At 40.3% G+C, this 14,027-nt stretch overlaps 3 protein-coding genes across 20 annotated transcripts in view; 1 reads left to right on the top strand and 2 right to left on the bottom strand.

Annotated features, from left to right (window-relative positions):
• The window catches only part of LOC6507136 (chromodomain-helicase-DNA-binding protein 7), a 45,282-nt gene extending 38,599 nt beyond the window's left edge, over positions 1 to 6,683 (bottom strand). For 13 of the 18 annotated variants that reach the window (XM_044716335.1, XM_044716342.1, XM_044716343.1 and 10 more), the window contains exon 1: positions 6,525 to 6,682. The gene's annotated coding sequence lies outside the window, so the exon portion shown is untranslated. The other 5 variants (XM_044716337.1, XM_044716344.1, XM_044716338.1 and 2 more) reach the window with 5 other exon arrangements.
• Positions 6,684 to 6,772: 89 nt separating this feature from the next.
• On the bottom strand, positions 6,773 to 7,998 carry LOC6507125 (ribonuclease P protein subunit p30). The gene is made up of 5 exons (XM_001965278.4): positions 7,840 to 7,998; positions 7,596 to 7,783; positions 7,470 to 7,538; positions 7,134 to 7,408; positions 6,773 to 7,076 (listed from the first exon to the last, which is right to left on the bottom strand). Exons 1-5 carry the CDS (start codon positions 7,928 to 7,930, stop codon positions 6,830 to 6,832), a joined length of 870 nt encoding a protein of 289 aa, XP_001965314.3. The 5' UTR covers positions 7,931 to 7,998; the 3' UTR covers positions 6,773 to 6,829.
• A 205-nt stretch (positions 7,999 to 8,203) lies between these two features.
• On the top strand, positions 8,204 to 13,969 carry LOC6503458 (menin). The gene is made up of 6 exons (XM_001965277.4): positions 8,204 to 9,076; positions 9,134 to 9,308; positions 9,369 to 9,651; positions 9,896 to 10,357; positions 10,419 to 11,218; positions 11,287 to 13,969. The coding sequence occupies exons 3-6, from the start codon at positions 9,390 to 9,392 to the stop codon at positions 12,052 to 12,054; spliced, it is 2,292 nt and encodes a 763-aa protein (XP_001965313.1). The 5' UTR covers positions 8,204 to 9,076; positions 9,134 to 9,308; positions 9,369 to 9,389; the 3' UTR covers positions 12,055 to 13,969.
• The last annotated feature ends 58 nt before the right edge of the window (positions 13,970 to 14,027 follow it).

The raw sequence follows: 14,027 nt of genomic DNA, 5'->3' as shown, positions 1-14,027 counted from the left end.
TCACTGTGTTTTTACTGTTTTCTTTTTCAATCATAATTTTATGAGCCATGAAAGTATTTTTTTCACAGAAAGGTTCACTCCCAGGTTCACTCACTTTTTCCCACAGTTGCAAAAAATATAAAAATAATAATAAAAAAAAAAATAAGAAGTTAACCCTTCGATTGGCTCTCTTTGCAACAAAAGTGGCAGTTTAATTCAAAAACCTGAATAATAACTTACTCCAAAAAGCTAATGATTAAAAATTTTGCAATAAAAATACAAAAAAAAAAAATACAAAAAAAATGAAGAGAAAAAAAGGGTTCATTCACCTGAGGTCTTGGGCTAATGTTTTTAGTTGGCTCACAATTTTTGGCAGTTGCTTTGTGGCTTTAATTCGCTCTTAGGGCCAAGTCTGAATAAACTTTTGTCACTAGATTTTTTTTTTTTAGAGAAGCTACAATTACTATAGAGCTTGAAATATAGTATTTCAAAAAAGTATCTTATAGATACACTATTTAAAAATAATAAATAATATTTTACATTTAATGATTTTTTTCATTTATTTTCAATTAAGAAACTAATAGTCTTGTAACTTTTCACAGTGTATTAGAAATGTGTTTGTTATGAAGAGATTGTTCAGCCGAAGAACTCTGCAGATACATGGACACACTTACAGATACATAGATAGATAGGCAGACACATGTATGAGCGAATGAATCTCGCTTTAATAACAATCAAGTCAAGTGGCTGGGTCCGCGCTAACAGTAACTAAAAAGTACAGTTGGTTTGTGTAAGAAAAGCCAGAGCCATACCCATAGCCGCCAAGTCCGTCACTCAACTCGGAACTCGCCAAAGAGCACAGATATATGAGAAGGGGTGGGGGTTGGTGGATGGGGGGAATATAAGAAGCAGAGCAGAGACAGATGGGCGCAGCAGCGCCACTCATACACTCATACACACATACTACGCGCGTACATAAAAATGGTAATAAAATAGGTAAAGTAACAGCGGCAGCTCTAGCTCTGGCTCAAGATGAAGAAAAAGAAGAAGAAGCATCAGACGACAGCGAAAAAGGCATAAAGCCACACACAGTTTTCGGAAAAGCCAAAAAAGAAAAAAAAAAAAACAAGACCCATGCGGAGAGCCACTGCCACTTCTCCCCTACGAAAACCCTCTCAAAAGCCATCGGAGAGCGGCAAACAGCAACAATAACACTCTTGCTGGGCAAAAATTACAAACACGTCGCAGCTTTTTTGAATGTGTAACGGTACATTTATGGCATTAGAGATGGGAGGGGAATCTATCGCAGGCTCTTTAGCTCCAGCACATAACTAACACACGACATTGAAATAAATCGTTTTAAAGAATCTTTAAGATTATCTTCAATTTTCTTGAAATCTAAATTCTTTACTTACAAATACCTTTTTAAAACCTAATCGGATCAGCTCACCTCTAACTCCTACATGCATTGATGCATGATGACGTTGCAAATAGTGTTGCCAAAGAGTGCAACAAAAGATAATGTAGAATAGGTAAAGTAAAGGTAAGAAGGCCTGCGACAATAAAAACTGACGCTATGTTTCCCGCTAGAATTTACCAAAATACTAAACAAAAAAACAGGGAAGTGAGAAGCCACACACACAGAGATACAGATACAGATACAAGTCCTGACCCGATTATCGAGTTAAACGGTTGTATAAAATTTGCACCTGGACCTAAACCGGATCGAATATACAGGATATATAGAGGTGCCCATTGTCAAAATCTAGCAACAATAAGTTCATAGAGAGAGCTCATGAAATATGAGAGAACCAGAGCGTACTTCGCTCTCGAGTACCATGCCGGCTGAATACGAGAGAGCGGCGAAAACACACGACACGGCAAACTGAGAGACGTAGAGTGGCAGAGAGAGAGAGAGTAAAGAAAAGAAGAAAAAAAAAACAGCCCAACAAGTGAAACGAGTGTATAAAAGCAAAAATGTTGAACCGAAAAAAAAAAAATAAAAATAAAAAAAAAACAACAACAACAAAAACACAGAGAGCAAAGCAAAGCGTGCGCTAAACATCGAATGAAAAGCAAAATTACAAAAGCAAAGCGAGTATATCACGTGCTGCGGCAGACGAATGAGAAGGAGAAAATCCGGCGGCGGGTGAGGGAGGGGCGTCATGGAGAGGGGCTGGGGTAAAAGGGGGGTGCGTGTGCCGGCCTTTGGCGGCAGCGCTGCCAGCGTAGCAGCTGGCGGTGACTGCAAAAGCGACAGAGAGACAGAGCGACGGACCGTCTGTTTCGTATAGAAAGAGAGTGGGCAACGGAGGCGCCGATGAGCCAGTCAAAACAAAAATGCGAATGAACTGAGAACCGAGAGATAGCAAAATAATATTTCAAAATAAAATATAAAAAAAAAATAAACGACTACGAACTATGAGATACTTGAGCTTAGATAAAGTATCTTTTGAAAGGAAAATATGAATCTTTGAAGTTGAAGTTAGGGTGGTCAGTCAGCACAATTGACAGATTGGAATGAGATGAAATGAGAAAGAGGCAAACAAGAGGCAGTCCAGAGGCAATCCGAAAACGAAATAAAGAAAAGAAATGGCGATTTCGATGGCGGCGGCGACAACATTACGGCGACAAGTACACAACACGTATTATGCATGGAATAAAGTGTGTATTTGTAGGTGTATTTGTATGTATCTGTGTCTGTGTGGAAGTGTGTGTGCTTGAGGGTATTGGGGATTCGCATGATTCGTGCAAATTCGCCGCATAGTTGCTGTTGTTGTTGTTGCTATTTTATTCGCATTCGCATATCGTGGTGGCGCTGCTGTTGCTGCCTTTTGTCTGTATGTATCTGTATCTGTATCTTTGCTTGTTTGTGCTTCTCGATATATGTTTGTGTGTGTGTGTTGGGGTCGTCGTCGTTCATATGTTTGGCTTTGTCGTTATTGTTGTTGTTGTTGGTGATGTGCCTTGTGTTGTTTGTCGGGTTTGATTCGGTTTTTTGGGATGGATGGGATGATATTATGGTTGCTCCTGCTGCTGGTCGCTGGTAGCGTCTGTCTCTGCCTCTGCCATCCGTCATCTCTTTCGATTAATACAGTCCAAACCTCTTTGATAAAAAATTATATTCTTCAAAAAATATTATCAATTAAAAAATTAAAATTGTTAAATAACAATTTCTTAATTTCAATTATAATTAATATTTAATTTTTTTCAGTGCCTTTCAAAAATTTTACTGTAATTTGTACTTTTCTCATTTGCACGTCAAAACTTTTATTTTCTTTCTCTTTCTTTTTTTTTATTACTTTAATTTTTTCTTTCGCCGCAGCCCCAAAGTAACAACAACAGCAACAACGGTAACCAATGAGTGGAGTGGAGAACTGAGCTGGCCACTCGGCTTTCGCATATTAACAAGTGGGGGGAGTGGGAAGGGGGGTTGTGAGATGGACGCCGAGAGACTCCACGCGAGAGAGGGCCAACGGGGGCGTGTGACGCTTTTTATTTTCGCTGCTTTTGATGCTTCTTCTTCTTCTGTCGGGTTGCCCCCAACCAAAAAGAAAAAAGAAGAAAAAAAAAGAGTTGATTGAAATTATTTCGCTTGTGTTTGTGTGCGAGTTTTTCGCTCAATTCCGTTGTTCGTGTGTGTATGTGTGTGTGTGAGCGTGCTCGTCTCGCCGCGACTCGCCGTCTGTATGAGTGATTGTATGAATGTACGTGTGTATCTGCTTTTGGTTAAAGATACATAATTATTTCTAAAAAGCATTTTCTGCCTGGCCATTGTTGTAAATCGCTCGCGATTTCACGTTTCTCTTCGCCACAATGTACTTATCAGTAAAGTTAAGCTAAAAATAGTATTACTCACCATTTTATTTATTTATTTTTTTTCCATTTTTTTTTTCTCTGCTAATCCATTTGACTTTATCTTGTTTATTATCGCCGGTTCTCACAATTTTACAGTTAATTTTTCGTTCGTAGGGTTTTTTTTGCGTCAAAGGTTGTTCTCCCTGGGACTGTTTTAGTTTTTTTTTTATTTTTTTTATGTGTGTTTTTGGTGTATGTCGGTTTCCGATTCGGTTTTTGGTCACGCAATCATTTTGGACGCAGCCAAGTTATCGATAGTTAAGCATAGCGCGATTCGCGATTTGCGAGGAGAATGACAGATGACAAGAGTGACAGAAACACAAACAGAAACAAAGGCTATTGCAACAACAACAACAAGAACAAGAACAACAACAATGCTAATTCAAGTATAGATACACATGCGAAATAATAATTGTAGCACAATTGCCACAACAGTAAGAAGCAGAAAAAAAGAAAAATCTGAAGAGGAAGCAATGGAAGCGAAAACTACAAAAGCGCAACGATTGCAATTGCAGTTTTCCCGTCGCGACTTTAGCGAAGCTGTTGCTTCTTCTTCACCAGCCAGCCAGCCAGCCAGTCAGCTCCTCTCACTCACACACACACATGCACACACATTCACTCACTTGACGCACGATAATTACAATTAAACATGATATATACTCGCACGTTGAGTTTTGCAGCCGAAAAGAAACAAAGAAATCGATAGATATTGCTGGAAGTTGCCACTGCCTTTACTTCTTCTTCTTCATCGTAATTGCAGAAGTGGAAAAAAAAAAGAATAAGATGAAATGGAGAAAAAAAAATTGTTACAGCCGCCGAGTAGAAGAGGAAGAGACACACACAACACAGACGACGCGACGCGTCGAGAGCAGAGGGACAAGCGCATGAATTTTACGCTCTCTCCCTTAGCGGCAAAGAGAGAGAGAGAGAGAGCGGGAGAGGTATAGTGGCCCGGCTAGAAAAACGTGTGTCCAAGCAGCTATCGGGTGGCGTGGGGACGAGGGAGGCAGACGACTGATGAGTTGACAGAGGCCTCAGCAGCAGAAAGCAGAGCAAAAAGCAATCAAAGAAGAGCAAGAAATGGGGATACCGTTGCATATGCAATGTATCCAGTGGCGTACGCAGGGGAAAAGCCGTTTTGTGGCCTAAGTCAAACTCCACCCCACCCCACCCCTCCCATAGCATCCTTGACTTACAAAAAAAGAAACAATACCCCCCTTGATTCTGGAAATGAGATCGGTGCGCCACTGATAGTATCTACATGTGTAAACGGTGACAGACCTGGTCACCTCCAACTCATCACTATTGGATGGGGGGGGTTCGATATTGACAGAACATGTTTGATTCTGTTTGAATTGTTTTTTTTTTTAAATAAAATAAAAAAAAATAGAGAAACTGTATTTTAATAATAATTAATAATTAATTAACTGCAGTTCTTAATATTATTTTTTTATATTTATACCAGAACAATTTCGGATTTAGATTTTTAAAATATTTTTTAAGATGAAATATCCCTTTTTTCCCCATTAGTTCTAAACACGTACTTACAAAGGCATTAAAAATAAAACCTTTTAAAAAATGAATCACAATGCAACCTATTTAACACTTTATTGCAATTGCCATTTGATTTTTTTTTTTTTTTTTTTTTTTTGTGAATATCTCTCTTGGTCTTTGATTTCTCTCCACCGCCTACCAAGTAGCAACAATAACAAAATCTGAATAGAGCGAGAAATGGGAAGCAGAGAAACGATTGCGACTGCGACAGCGGCAGCGACAGAGAAACTGTATTATTGCAGATGGACAATAGTGGGGGGAGGTGCAGAGGAGGAGTAGGAGTAGGAGGATTTCAGGAGGCAATCTCCTGCACAGGTGCAAAATGTGCGGCGCTGCATCTCCCGAACAAGCGAATAATGTTGGCAACACTGCATCGGCACACCAATACATACACAAAATTTATTCAAAGCGCGATACGCGAAAAAAATGAAGAAATTAATCGAAGGGAAACACTAATTTTTTCCCCACTTTTTGGTGGGAGAAAGAAAATGGCGAGCAGAGGTGAAGACAAAATAAAAAAAAACGTAAAAAAGAGCAAGCAATAATCAAGGCGATGATTACAATCAAACAAACGAGCATCGCAAACACAGACACACACACTAACACACGCACTCTCACACACACAGGCGGTCCATTTTTAATTATATTAGTTGGATGGGAGGAAGGGGGCGCAGGCAGGCAAAAAAACTTCGGCTCACACTTTCGCATCGCATTTGATTTTTTTTTTTTTTTTTGTAGGGTGTTCTTTGATGTTCCAATTAATTAATTACACTCACAAACACAAATGCACTGCGCTTTTCGGCGAAAAACAATTGAAAATTGGACATTGGCTGATGCTTTTCAGCTTTTCTTAGTCGTCTCGCGAAATACATATTTCTTTTGCCGTTTTTCTCGTCTCGTTGCTTGGACTTGTGTGTGCGCTCTCCTCTCTCTCTCTCTTCTCAGCTCTCTTCTTTTTCTTCTTCTTTGCACATTTTTTCTTTTCAAGTGTCTCTGCTCCGGGTTCTTTTTTCAAATACAATTTTCGCTTAAAATACGCTCAATTTTGATGGGGTTTTCGGCGGATTTAGTTGCCGGCCACTTTGTGACGGCTTTTTTCTATTTTTTACCAATTAATTTGCACTTTTAGTTACCGTTTAACGCAAATTTCTCGCAGCCAAATTCCGTGTAACGCGTTTTAATGTGTCTCCATTTTGTTTTTTTCCGCGATAGTATCGGTGTTTTGCACTTCTTCTCGTTTCTCGATTTCTGACACCACCCTGTGTGCGTTTCTAATCACCCTGTGCTAGAAAATACAAATGTCAAAATGCCAGGGATGGAAAATCGTAATATAGTATTTTTAAAATAATCCAGTAAATTCAATTTAAAAAATATTTATAAAAACAAGTTATTATCATAATAATTTTCATGGCATAAGATGAAATAATTTATTTTTGGTTCAGTGTACTTTTAGTCTTTTATTTGGTTGATTATTTTCACTAGTTTCATTCAATTCTGTTTGAAGATCCTCCATTTCATGATCATCTTCTGCTTCGGAACTGTCTGAGAAAACGATGGGTCCATTTCCTCTAACAAACATTATTGTTTTCCCCAAACGACGTGATTCAGCTTTTAGGAAAAGTTGCCGACAGTTCCTGTCCACAGCATTCTTGCCCTGATCCTCTGACAAACCAAATATAAAGGCTCTGAAAAATCATATATTTTATAGTTTAAATTTTAGATCAGATCAAGAAAATACTCACAAATTGGCCACATCGTATGGCCCTCTCAATTGGAACTCGTGCACTGCCCCGCTGCTGAAGATTATGTTCTTCGACTTGCCTTTGGTGCAGTAGTTCTGGGCTATTTTGATCATGTCCTTCCTATTATTCGAATCGGCTATCGCAGGTGCATACTTGATTTCGAAAAACATGCCACGACGGACTGCTATCTGGTACGCCTTCCGGTTAACCAAGAGTCTGGAACCAGCCACAGGATCGAAGGTAACAAGATCGCCATTGAAAGTAGTGCAGCAGTGCTGAGAAGATTTTCTTGATTTCAATTTGAAATGAAAATGTGGGCGGCGTCTGATAACTTACCGTCAGAGCAGCATCGGTTTTTGGCTGTCCAGCTATCAGGTTGAACTTTCGCAGATTCAGAGAAACGCTCTGCAGAAACAGTTTATTAAATTCGTTGTCTAAGAACACTTTTCTTTTATAATTTACCATTGCATGTGACACATTGACGTCCACGTAGAGAATGGTTAGCCTCTGAAGGATCCTCAACTTGCCCTGGAACTCTTTGCGAAGGTGCTCGATCTTGTGGGGCTCGGGAAACATCTCGGATCCCCGCTTTCCAGGCTCCTTCTTGCTGTGATCGAAGCTCTGCTCGATGGCAATGGTCTTGTAGCCCACTGGAAGTGATAAATAGCTTAAATTTGAGACTGATGGTGCATTGCTTATAGCTTACACTCCACGAGTTCATTCAACAGGGCCCGCATCACCTTGTCATCTTTGTTGTAAATTATACTAAAGTCGTAGAATGGATTTGTTTGCTCCATTTCTGATTTGTTTTCTGTTTTTAGTTGGCCGCGTGCAACCAGAGCTGCCAGACTGGCACAAAAATGGTCTTCTAACATTTCCACTGTTAGCCACTAACAGCTGTTAACATTTACTTTTGCACTTTTCAACAATTTGATTTTGGTTTACAAGTATTTAAAGGTAATTTAGGTTAAAATATTAAAAATATTAATAAATATGGATGAAGCTACAGCTCTTATTAATTTTTGAATTCCTATTTAAATGATTACTTTGCCCGCTAAGATCATTTTGCAACACTGCTGTATATAATGGGCACGTGCTGGGTGTGTAAACACTGGCGCAACAAGGTAAACACAACACGACGCAATATTTTGTCGGAATTTTAGCTGGTTTTTTCGCCTGGTTCGCGGCGCAGTAATCAACCGAAACTATCGCTCAAAATAAACTTAAGATACTGACGAACGTTTATCTAATCGTGTTCAATAAGAATCAAACGGAATTCGGTTGGAAAAAATACAGAATTTAATATAAAAAAAGGGGGGTGGCGGGTTGATCGAAACAAAAACAAAAACAAAAACAAGGAGCTGAACTAAAAACAAAAACAAAAAGGAGAAGAATTTTTTTTGGGAGAAATTCACCTGCTCCTCACCTCGTGAGCCGATTACCTGATGACGTGGACGGCGAAGGCGAAGGCGAAGGACAGCGAAAGGACAGGATATATACATATTTTTCCAGTGCACCAGATGCATACACATACACAATTAGGCCCAAGCAAAATGCAGCGGGAAACCAGTTTGTTGTTGTTGTTTTAGTTGTTGTTGCAGCAAATAAGTTGCAGCATAAAGAAAAAAAAATCCTGCTCTTTTAAGTACAAAGTCAAAAAGTAAAAAAAATAAATAAAAAAAAGAGGTAGCAACTGCAAAAAAGGGCCAAGAAGGTGCGACAACAACGACAAAAAAGTTGTTTGTCAACTTGTTGCCAATGTTGCAGCCACAAAGTGGCTGGCTGTACAAGCAGCTACAGCAGCTAAACATCGCCAGTGGCCATTGCGGTACCGCCGGCCCAGGAACAGGATAAAAAAACAAGAAACTATCTCTTTAAAAAACAACAAGCGAACAGGTGGAAAAGAGGACACACACAGGACTTCCCGACTACCCTCCTTCAAGGTAATTATATATGGAATAGCTATGATGACACTCTGTTTCACATCCAGGATATTCCAGGATCATTAAGGGATACACATACATACGTACGTGTTCTGGAACATGACAAAGTTTTCAATAATTGGATTTAACCTTGATTGATATATGTATCTACTTTGGAATATTCCAATATACAAAATACACTTCAAAATAAAATCAGAGGAAGAGAAAACAATTTCAAGAGAAACTTTAAAAGGTAAGACTATAATTTTCAATAAGTAGAAACTTAATCTTATAATCTATTTTTTTTTTGCAGAAAATAATTGAGAAAACAGCCATGTCTACCGTAACAAGAAGCGCCAGTGCCAGTCCAATGGCTCTAAATGGCATCGATCCTAGTATGTTCCCCCTCAAGTCCACCGCCGACGTGGTGAATCTCTTCCGGCGCGCTTTAACCTCTGGAATTGAGCCCGATCTGACTCTGCTCTCCATTGTCGTGGGCTACATCGAACTGTCACTGACCACCGGTGAGGCGGCAGCTCAGGCAGCCCAGGCCGCAGCCGCAGCAGCAGCAGGTGACATCAGTCAGGCCGGGACAGGTGGGCAAATGTTACTTCCTTTATCCTTCGGGTCTTGCCTTTCCGTTTACCGTTAAGCAATTAGCAAAAGGGTAGCTGTTGAAAGCGGAAGGGTTCGCAAATTGGCTTGTAGGGCAGTTGGTCAGTTTGAAATAACTTAACTAACCCCTAATTGGGTCTGTTAATGGTGCATATAAAGGGGGTTCATTATTTAATTAGGGAGATAACTACACTGTACAAAAATAATTCATATTACTCTTTTCAGGTGGAAGCGACGTCATCATGGGCAACACTGTTCCCTTCCCGGTAGTGACCCACGAACTAATCGCCGGGTTGTACAAGAAGTTCCAAACAATCTTGTCGGTGGTGGACAAGCCGAAGCCCCATCGCCAGGCCACACGCGAGGTGATCAAGAAGGTGTCGGACGTGATCTGGAACTCCCTAATCCGCAGCAGCTACAAGGATCGAGCGCATCTGCAGAATCTCTACAGCTACCTATCCGGCAACAAGTTGGACTGTTTTGGAGTTGCTTTGGCGGTGGTGGCCGGTTGCCAGTTGCTGGGCTACAAGGATGTGCGGCTGGCCATATCGGAGGATCATGCCTGGGTGGTGTTTGGCCAAAAGCGAGTGGAGACCATCGAGGTGACATGGCATGGCAAGGGCAGTGAGGATAAGCGCGGGCAGGACATACGCCCAGGCATTGAATCGGGATCTTGGCTGTATTTGGGTAACTATTTTAATCTTTTTTGGTCATAACATGGTATTAATGAGCTCCTTTGTCCTTCAAGGTGGCCTGGCAGTGGTTTGTGAGCGCGGAATGGAGGTGGCCGCCATCTGCGCTGCTCTGAACATCTCTCTCACCGCGAATAGTGATTGCGTCGAAGTGGCCGACCTCCAGCAGCAGTTGTTGTGGCTCCTCTACGACCTGGGCCACCTTAAACGCTATCCCATGGCCCTGGGCACCCTCGGCGAACTGGAGGAGATCCATCGCACCCATTCAAGCATTAGTTGCGAGCAGCTCTACCGCGAAGCCATTGAATCGGCAAGGACCCATTACCGGAACCATCATGTCTATCCGTACACCTACCAGGGGAATTACTACAATCGCTTGTTAAAGTACCGGGATGCTTTCGCCGCCTGGGCCAACGCTGCGGATGTGATTCGTTTGTACACGTATCAGTGTCGCGACGACGAGGAGATCTACAAGGAGCTGCTGGACATCGCCAACGAGCTGATTCCATATGTTATGAAGACGGAGAGCTCGGGCCATTCGGCAAGGAGTATCCTGCGGGATGCCGAAGTATTTGCTAACTTATTGAGATTCTACGACGGCATCTGTCAGTGGGAGGAGGATAGTTTGACGCCCATTCTGCACATCGGCTGGGCCAAGCCACTCGTGAACAACATCACCAAGTTCGACTATGATATAAGATCCCAGGTGGTCATCAAGCTGCCCGAGGACATGGAGACGGAGCAGGCGAAGGCACAGGCTCAAGCCCAGGCCGAACAGGAGGCTAAGGAAACGAAGGAAGCTGCCGGATCAGAGGCTCTGGAGGGTAACAACAATATGGTTGTGAAAAAGGAGGAGGTTAGTGGGGTTACTTCTTCTGTTTTTGTTTTATTTTTAAACTTAACAAGTTTCTAATCCTTTATTAGAAATCCAAGAACTCCGAATTGCCAACCACTTTGGCAGACTTGACGGCTGCCTGTGGCGAGAAGATTCTCAATCCGGATTTCCTCCTCCAAGGCGGGGGACAGCCCTTTGCCGATCAGAAGCAGCAATCTGCAGAGAGGGAGACGGATATTTCCGAGCCCATCCTCAACAATAACAACAACAACAATAGCAACAACAACAACCACAATGCTGAAAAGGAGGCTAATAAAACAACAAACACAACAAGCAATGGAAGCAATGGAAGCGGAAAATCTGTCCAGTTGCCAGTTACTAGTGAGGCTAGCAACGCCAGCCAAGCCCCGGGCACAACCCCAGTCCAACAACAAGAGAAACTACAGCACAAAGAAGCTAAAATCGAGAAGACGATCGATGACTTTGATCCATTTGAGATAATGCTGAAGAAGCCGGTCATCACCCTCTACAGCCAGAAGATGAAGGGTCTCAAGGATCTGCTCCTGGCTGAAAAGCTCAACACCCACGCCATATCTCTCCAGGTGACGGCTCAGTCGGTGGCCTCCCGGAAAGTTCGTGGAGTGGAGAAGCACTCGGCCACCATTTCAGCCACCATCACAGCAATTGCCTCCAACTCGGGCGAAGGACTTCTAGCGGGTGGTGGTGCGACTGGTGGAAGTGGAGGGGGAGGAGGTGCAGCAGGAGGATCTACTGGAGGAGCATCTCTGGGAGCATCATCGTCGCCTGGCGGAGACTCGATAGCCGCCTCGCGACCGAAAAGAACGCGGCGCGAGTAATCGAAATAAATATTGGAAAAAGTCGTAATTATCAGGTGCGAAAGTTAGAGTGGATCGAGATGGCTTGAATGGCTGATCTTCGAAAGCATTTTATTTTTCTAAAATCTTCTAGTACAACAACTCGATGAGTGCTTAGCAAATGTCAGTGTACAAAAAACAATATTTTAAACAATTTGAAATTTGAAAGAAATGCTACAGAGTGTCAGGGCCCGATCCGTTTCGAAGTATCAATTTCAAGCCATTTCGAGCGAACTCTAACCGATACCTTGCATATATATCTATGGTATAATATTTTTGATGTTTTATGTGTATTTATATAGTTCGTAAGCGCGTGAAAAAAAAGCAAAAAACAAAAGAAAAACAAGCCGTTGGAGAACGCTTAGCGTTTTAAAAAAAAAACAAAAGAAATTTAAACAAAAAAAACAGAAACACAGAGAAGCCCCAAAACAAAACACACACCAGCACACACGAAATTATAAGCTATACTAAGTATTTATATAATGTATTTTTATCTGTTATCCTTTTACTCCTTGTATTTATTGCTAAAACTATGTATTTCTTTGTACTTTTGGTTTCTTATTATTTTTTAAGCGTAACTTTATTGGTGCTCTTCTAAGAAACGAAAAAAATTTTCAATATTTACTTTGAAGCATTTTATCGAGGCTAAGCTAATTGATTTTACTAATTTAAACCATTATACCCCCTAATCTTTAAGAATAACTTTTTTTTTTGCGCAATTCCGCAAACCGCGATACTTTGTTACAAATCTTTAAAAAGCGGGACAAAATAGTCGAGAAAACCGTACGGAAAACAAAAGAATTACATATTTAACACTTCCTCTATATGTGATACAACACTTTTTCTAGAAAAGCTTTCATATTATCTTATAAAACTTAATAGAATAGACCACAACACTTCACTCCACACTCTTGAAAAGAACACAATAACGACAATGGGCAATGGGCGAGAGCGTAAGAGGGCGAATTGTAAGGATTGTATGGGGATAGTCCAGTATGTCCTATATATCCTATTTGTATATCCCGATTGTCACCCCCATTTAGATACTGCAATTATGAAGAAAATCGGAGCTTGTACCCCATTGTTAAACGATGATAATAATTGCATTGAATTTAATTTGATTTGTGCGTAGAGCATCTGTGATGAAAAAAAATGAAAAATAATGTATGAAAGTGGAGAGTTAAGGGAGAAGGTATGGAGTTAAGATTGAAATAATGGTATAGAGCCCAAGACAGCACACAAAAAACTGAACAAGAATATTACTAATCGAATGTATGGTGTTTTATTCCTCATATACGACAGTGACAGACTAAAAAGAAAATACAAATGAAATCAAAAAACTATTTAATTATGTATTGTAGATTTTGCGAACCGCAGCAACTAAATGTTATAAATGTTGAACTACAGTTATAAACTTACATCTAAATGTAACCTAGATGACATAAACAACAAACAAACAAAACAACAAATGGATATAGATATATTTTGGCATACAAAATTTTTACCATTAAGTAAGAGGAAAAATTAAGGAGGCTTTTCTTTTTATAATTATTTACCAACAAACCTTTTGGACAACGAAAACATCCAATCCCAATCCAAGAAATAAATAGAAGTCCGATGGTTCGCTAAGCAACAAATCAAAAGGAAAAAACTGATAAACCGAAACAATATGAAAAAAAACCCTATAAACATATAACACAAAAACATATATTTATGTATATTTATTCATGTTAAAGTAAATTACATTTTTGCTCTAATTGTTTAAAATAGCCAACCAACAGAAGACGATTAATTAAAAGTAGCTTAAATTCCAAATGCTCAATAATCCTTTTAGCTTGAAAGTCAAATAGCCAACAGTCAAAATGTTACAAAAATCATTAAATGCAAAAAAAATATATATATTACTTATTTTTAAGCTCTTCAAAAACCAGAGGAAATAGATTTTAAATTAGCTT

The sequence above is a fragment of the Drosophila ananassae genome, chromosome 3R (genome assembly GCF_017639315.1).
Source record: "Drosophila ananassae strain 14024-0371.13 chromosome 3R, ASM1763931v2, whole genome shotgun sequence".
In the NCBI taxonomy this organism is placed as follows: Eukaryota; Metazoa; Arthropoda; class Insecta; order Diptera; family Drosophilidae; genus Drosophila; species Drosophila ananassae.
Note: the sequence above shows the minus strand (reverse complement) of the source record. Positions and strands in the feature narration are given on the sequence as shown.

Bases quoted from the DNA above. Each gene is read 5' to 3' on its own strand.
- LOC6503458 (XM_001965277.4), top strand. From the start codon at position 9,390: ATGTCTACCGTAACAAGAAGCGCCAGTGCCAGTCCAATGGCTCTAAAT. The intron at 9,652-9,895 runs GTGGGCAAATGT...TACTCTTTTCAG, and splicing joins CATCAGTCAGGCCGGGACAG to GTGGAAGCGACGTCATCATG. The intron at 10,358-10,418 runs GTAACTATTTTA...TTGTCCTTCAAG, and splicing joins GGGATCTTGGCTGTATTTGG to GTGGCCTGGCAGTGGTTTGT.
- LOC6507125 (XM_001965278.4), bottom strand. From the start codon at position 7,930: ATGGAGCAAACAAATCCATTCTACGACTTTAGTATAATTTACAACAAA. The intron at 7,539-7,595 runs GTAAATTATAAA...CTGTTTCTGCAG, and splicing joins TCAATGTGTCACATGCAATG to AGCGTTTCTCTGAATCTGCG. The intron at 7,409-7,469 runs GTAAGTTATCAG...AAATCTTCTCAG, and splicing joins AAACCGATGCTGCTCTGACG to CACTGCTGCACTACTTTCAA.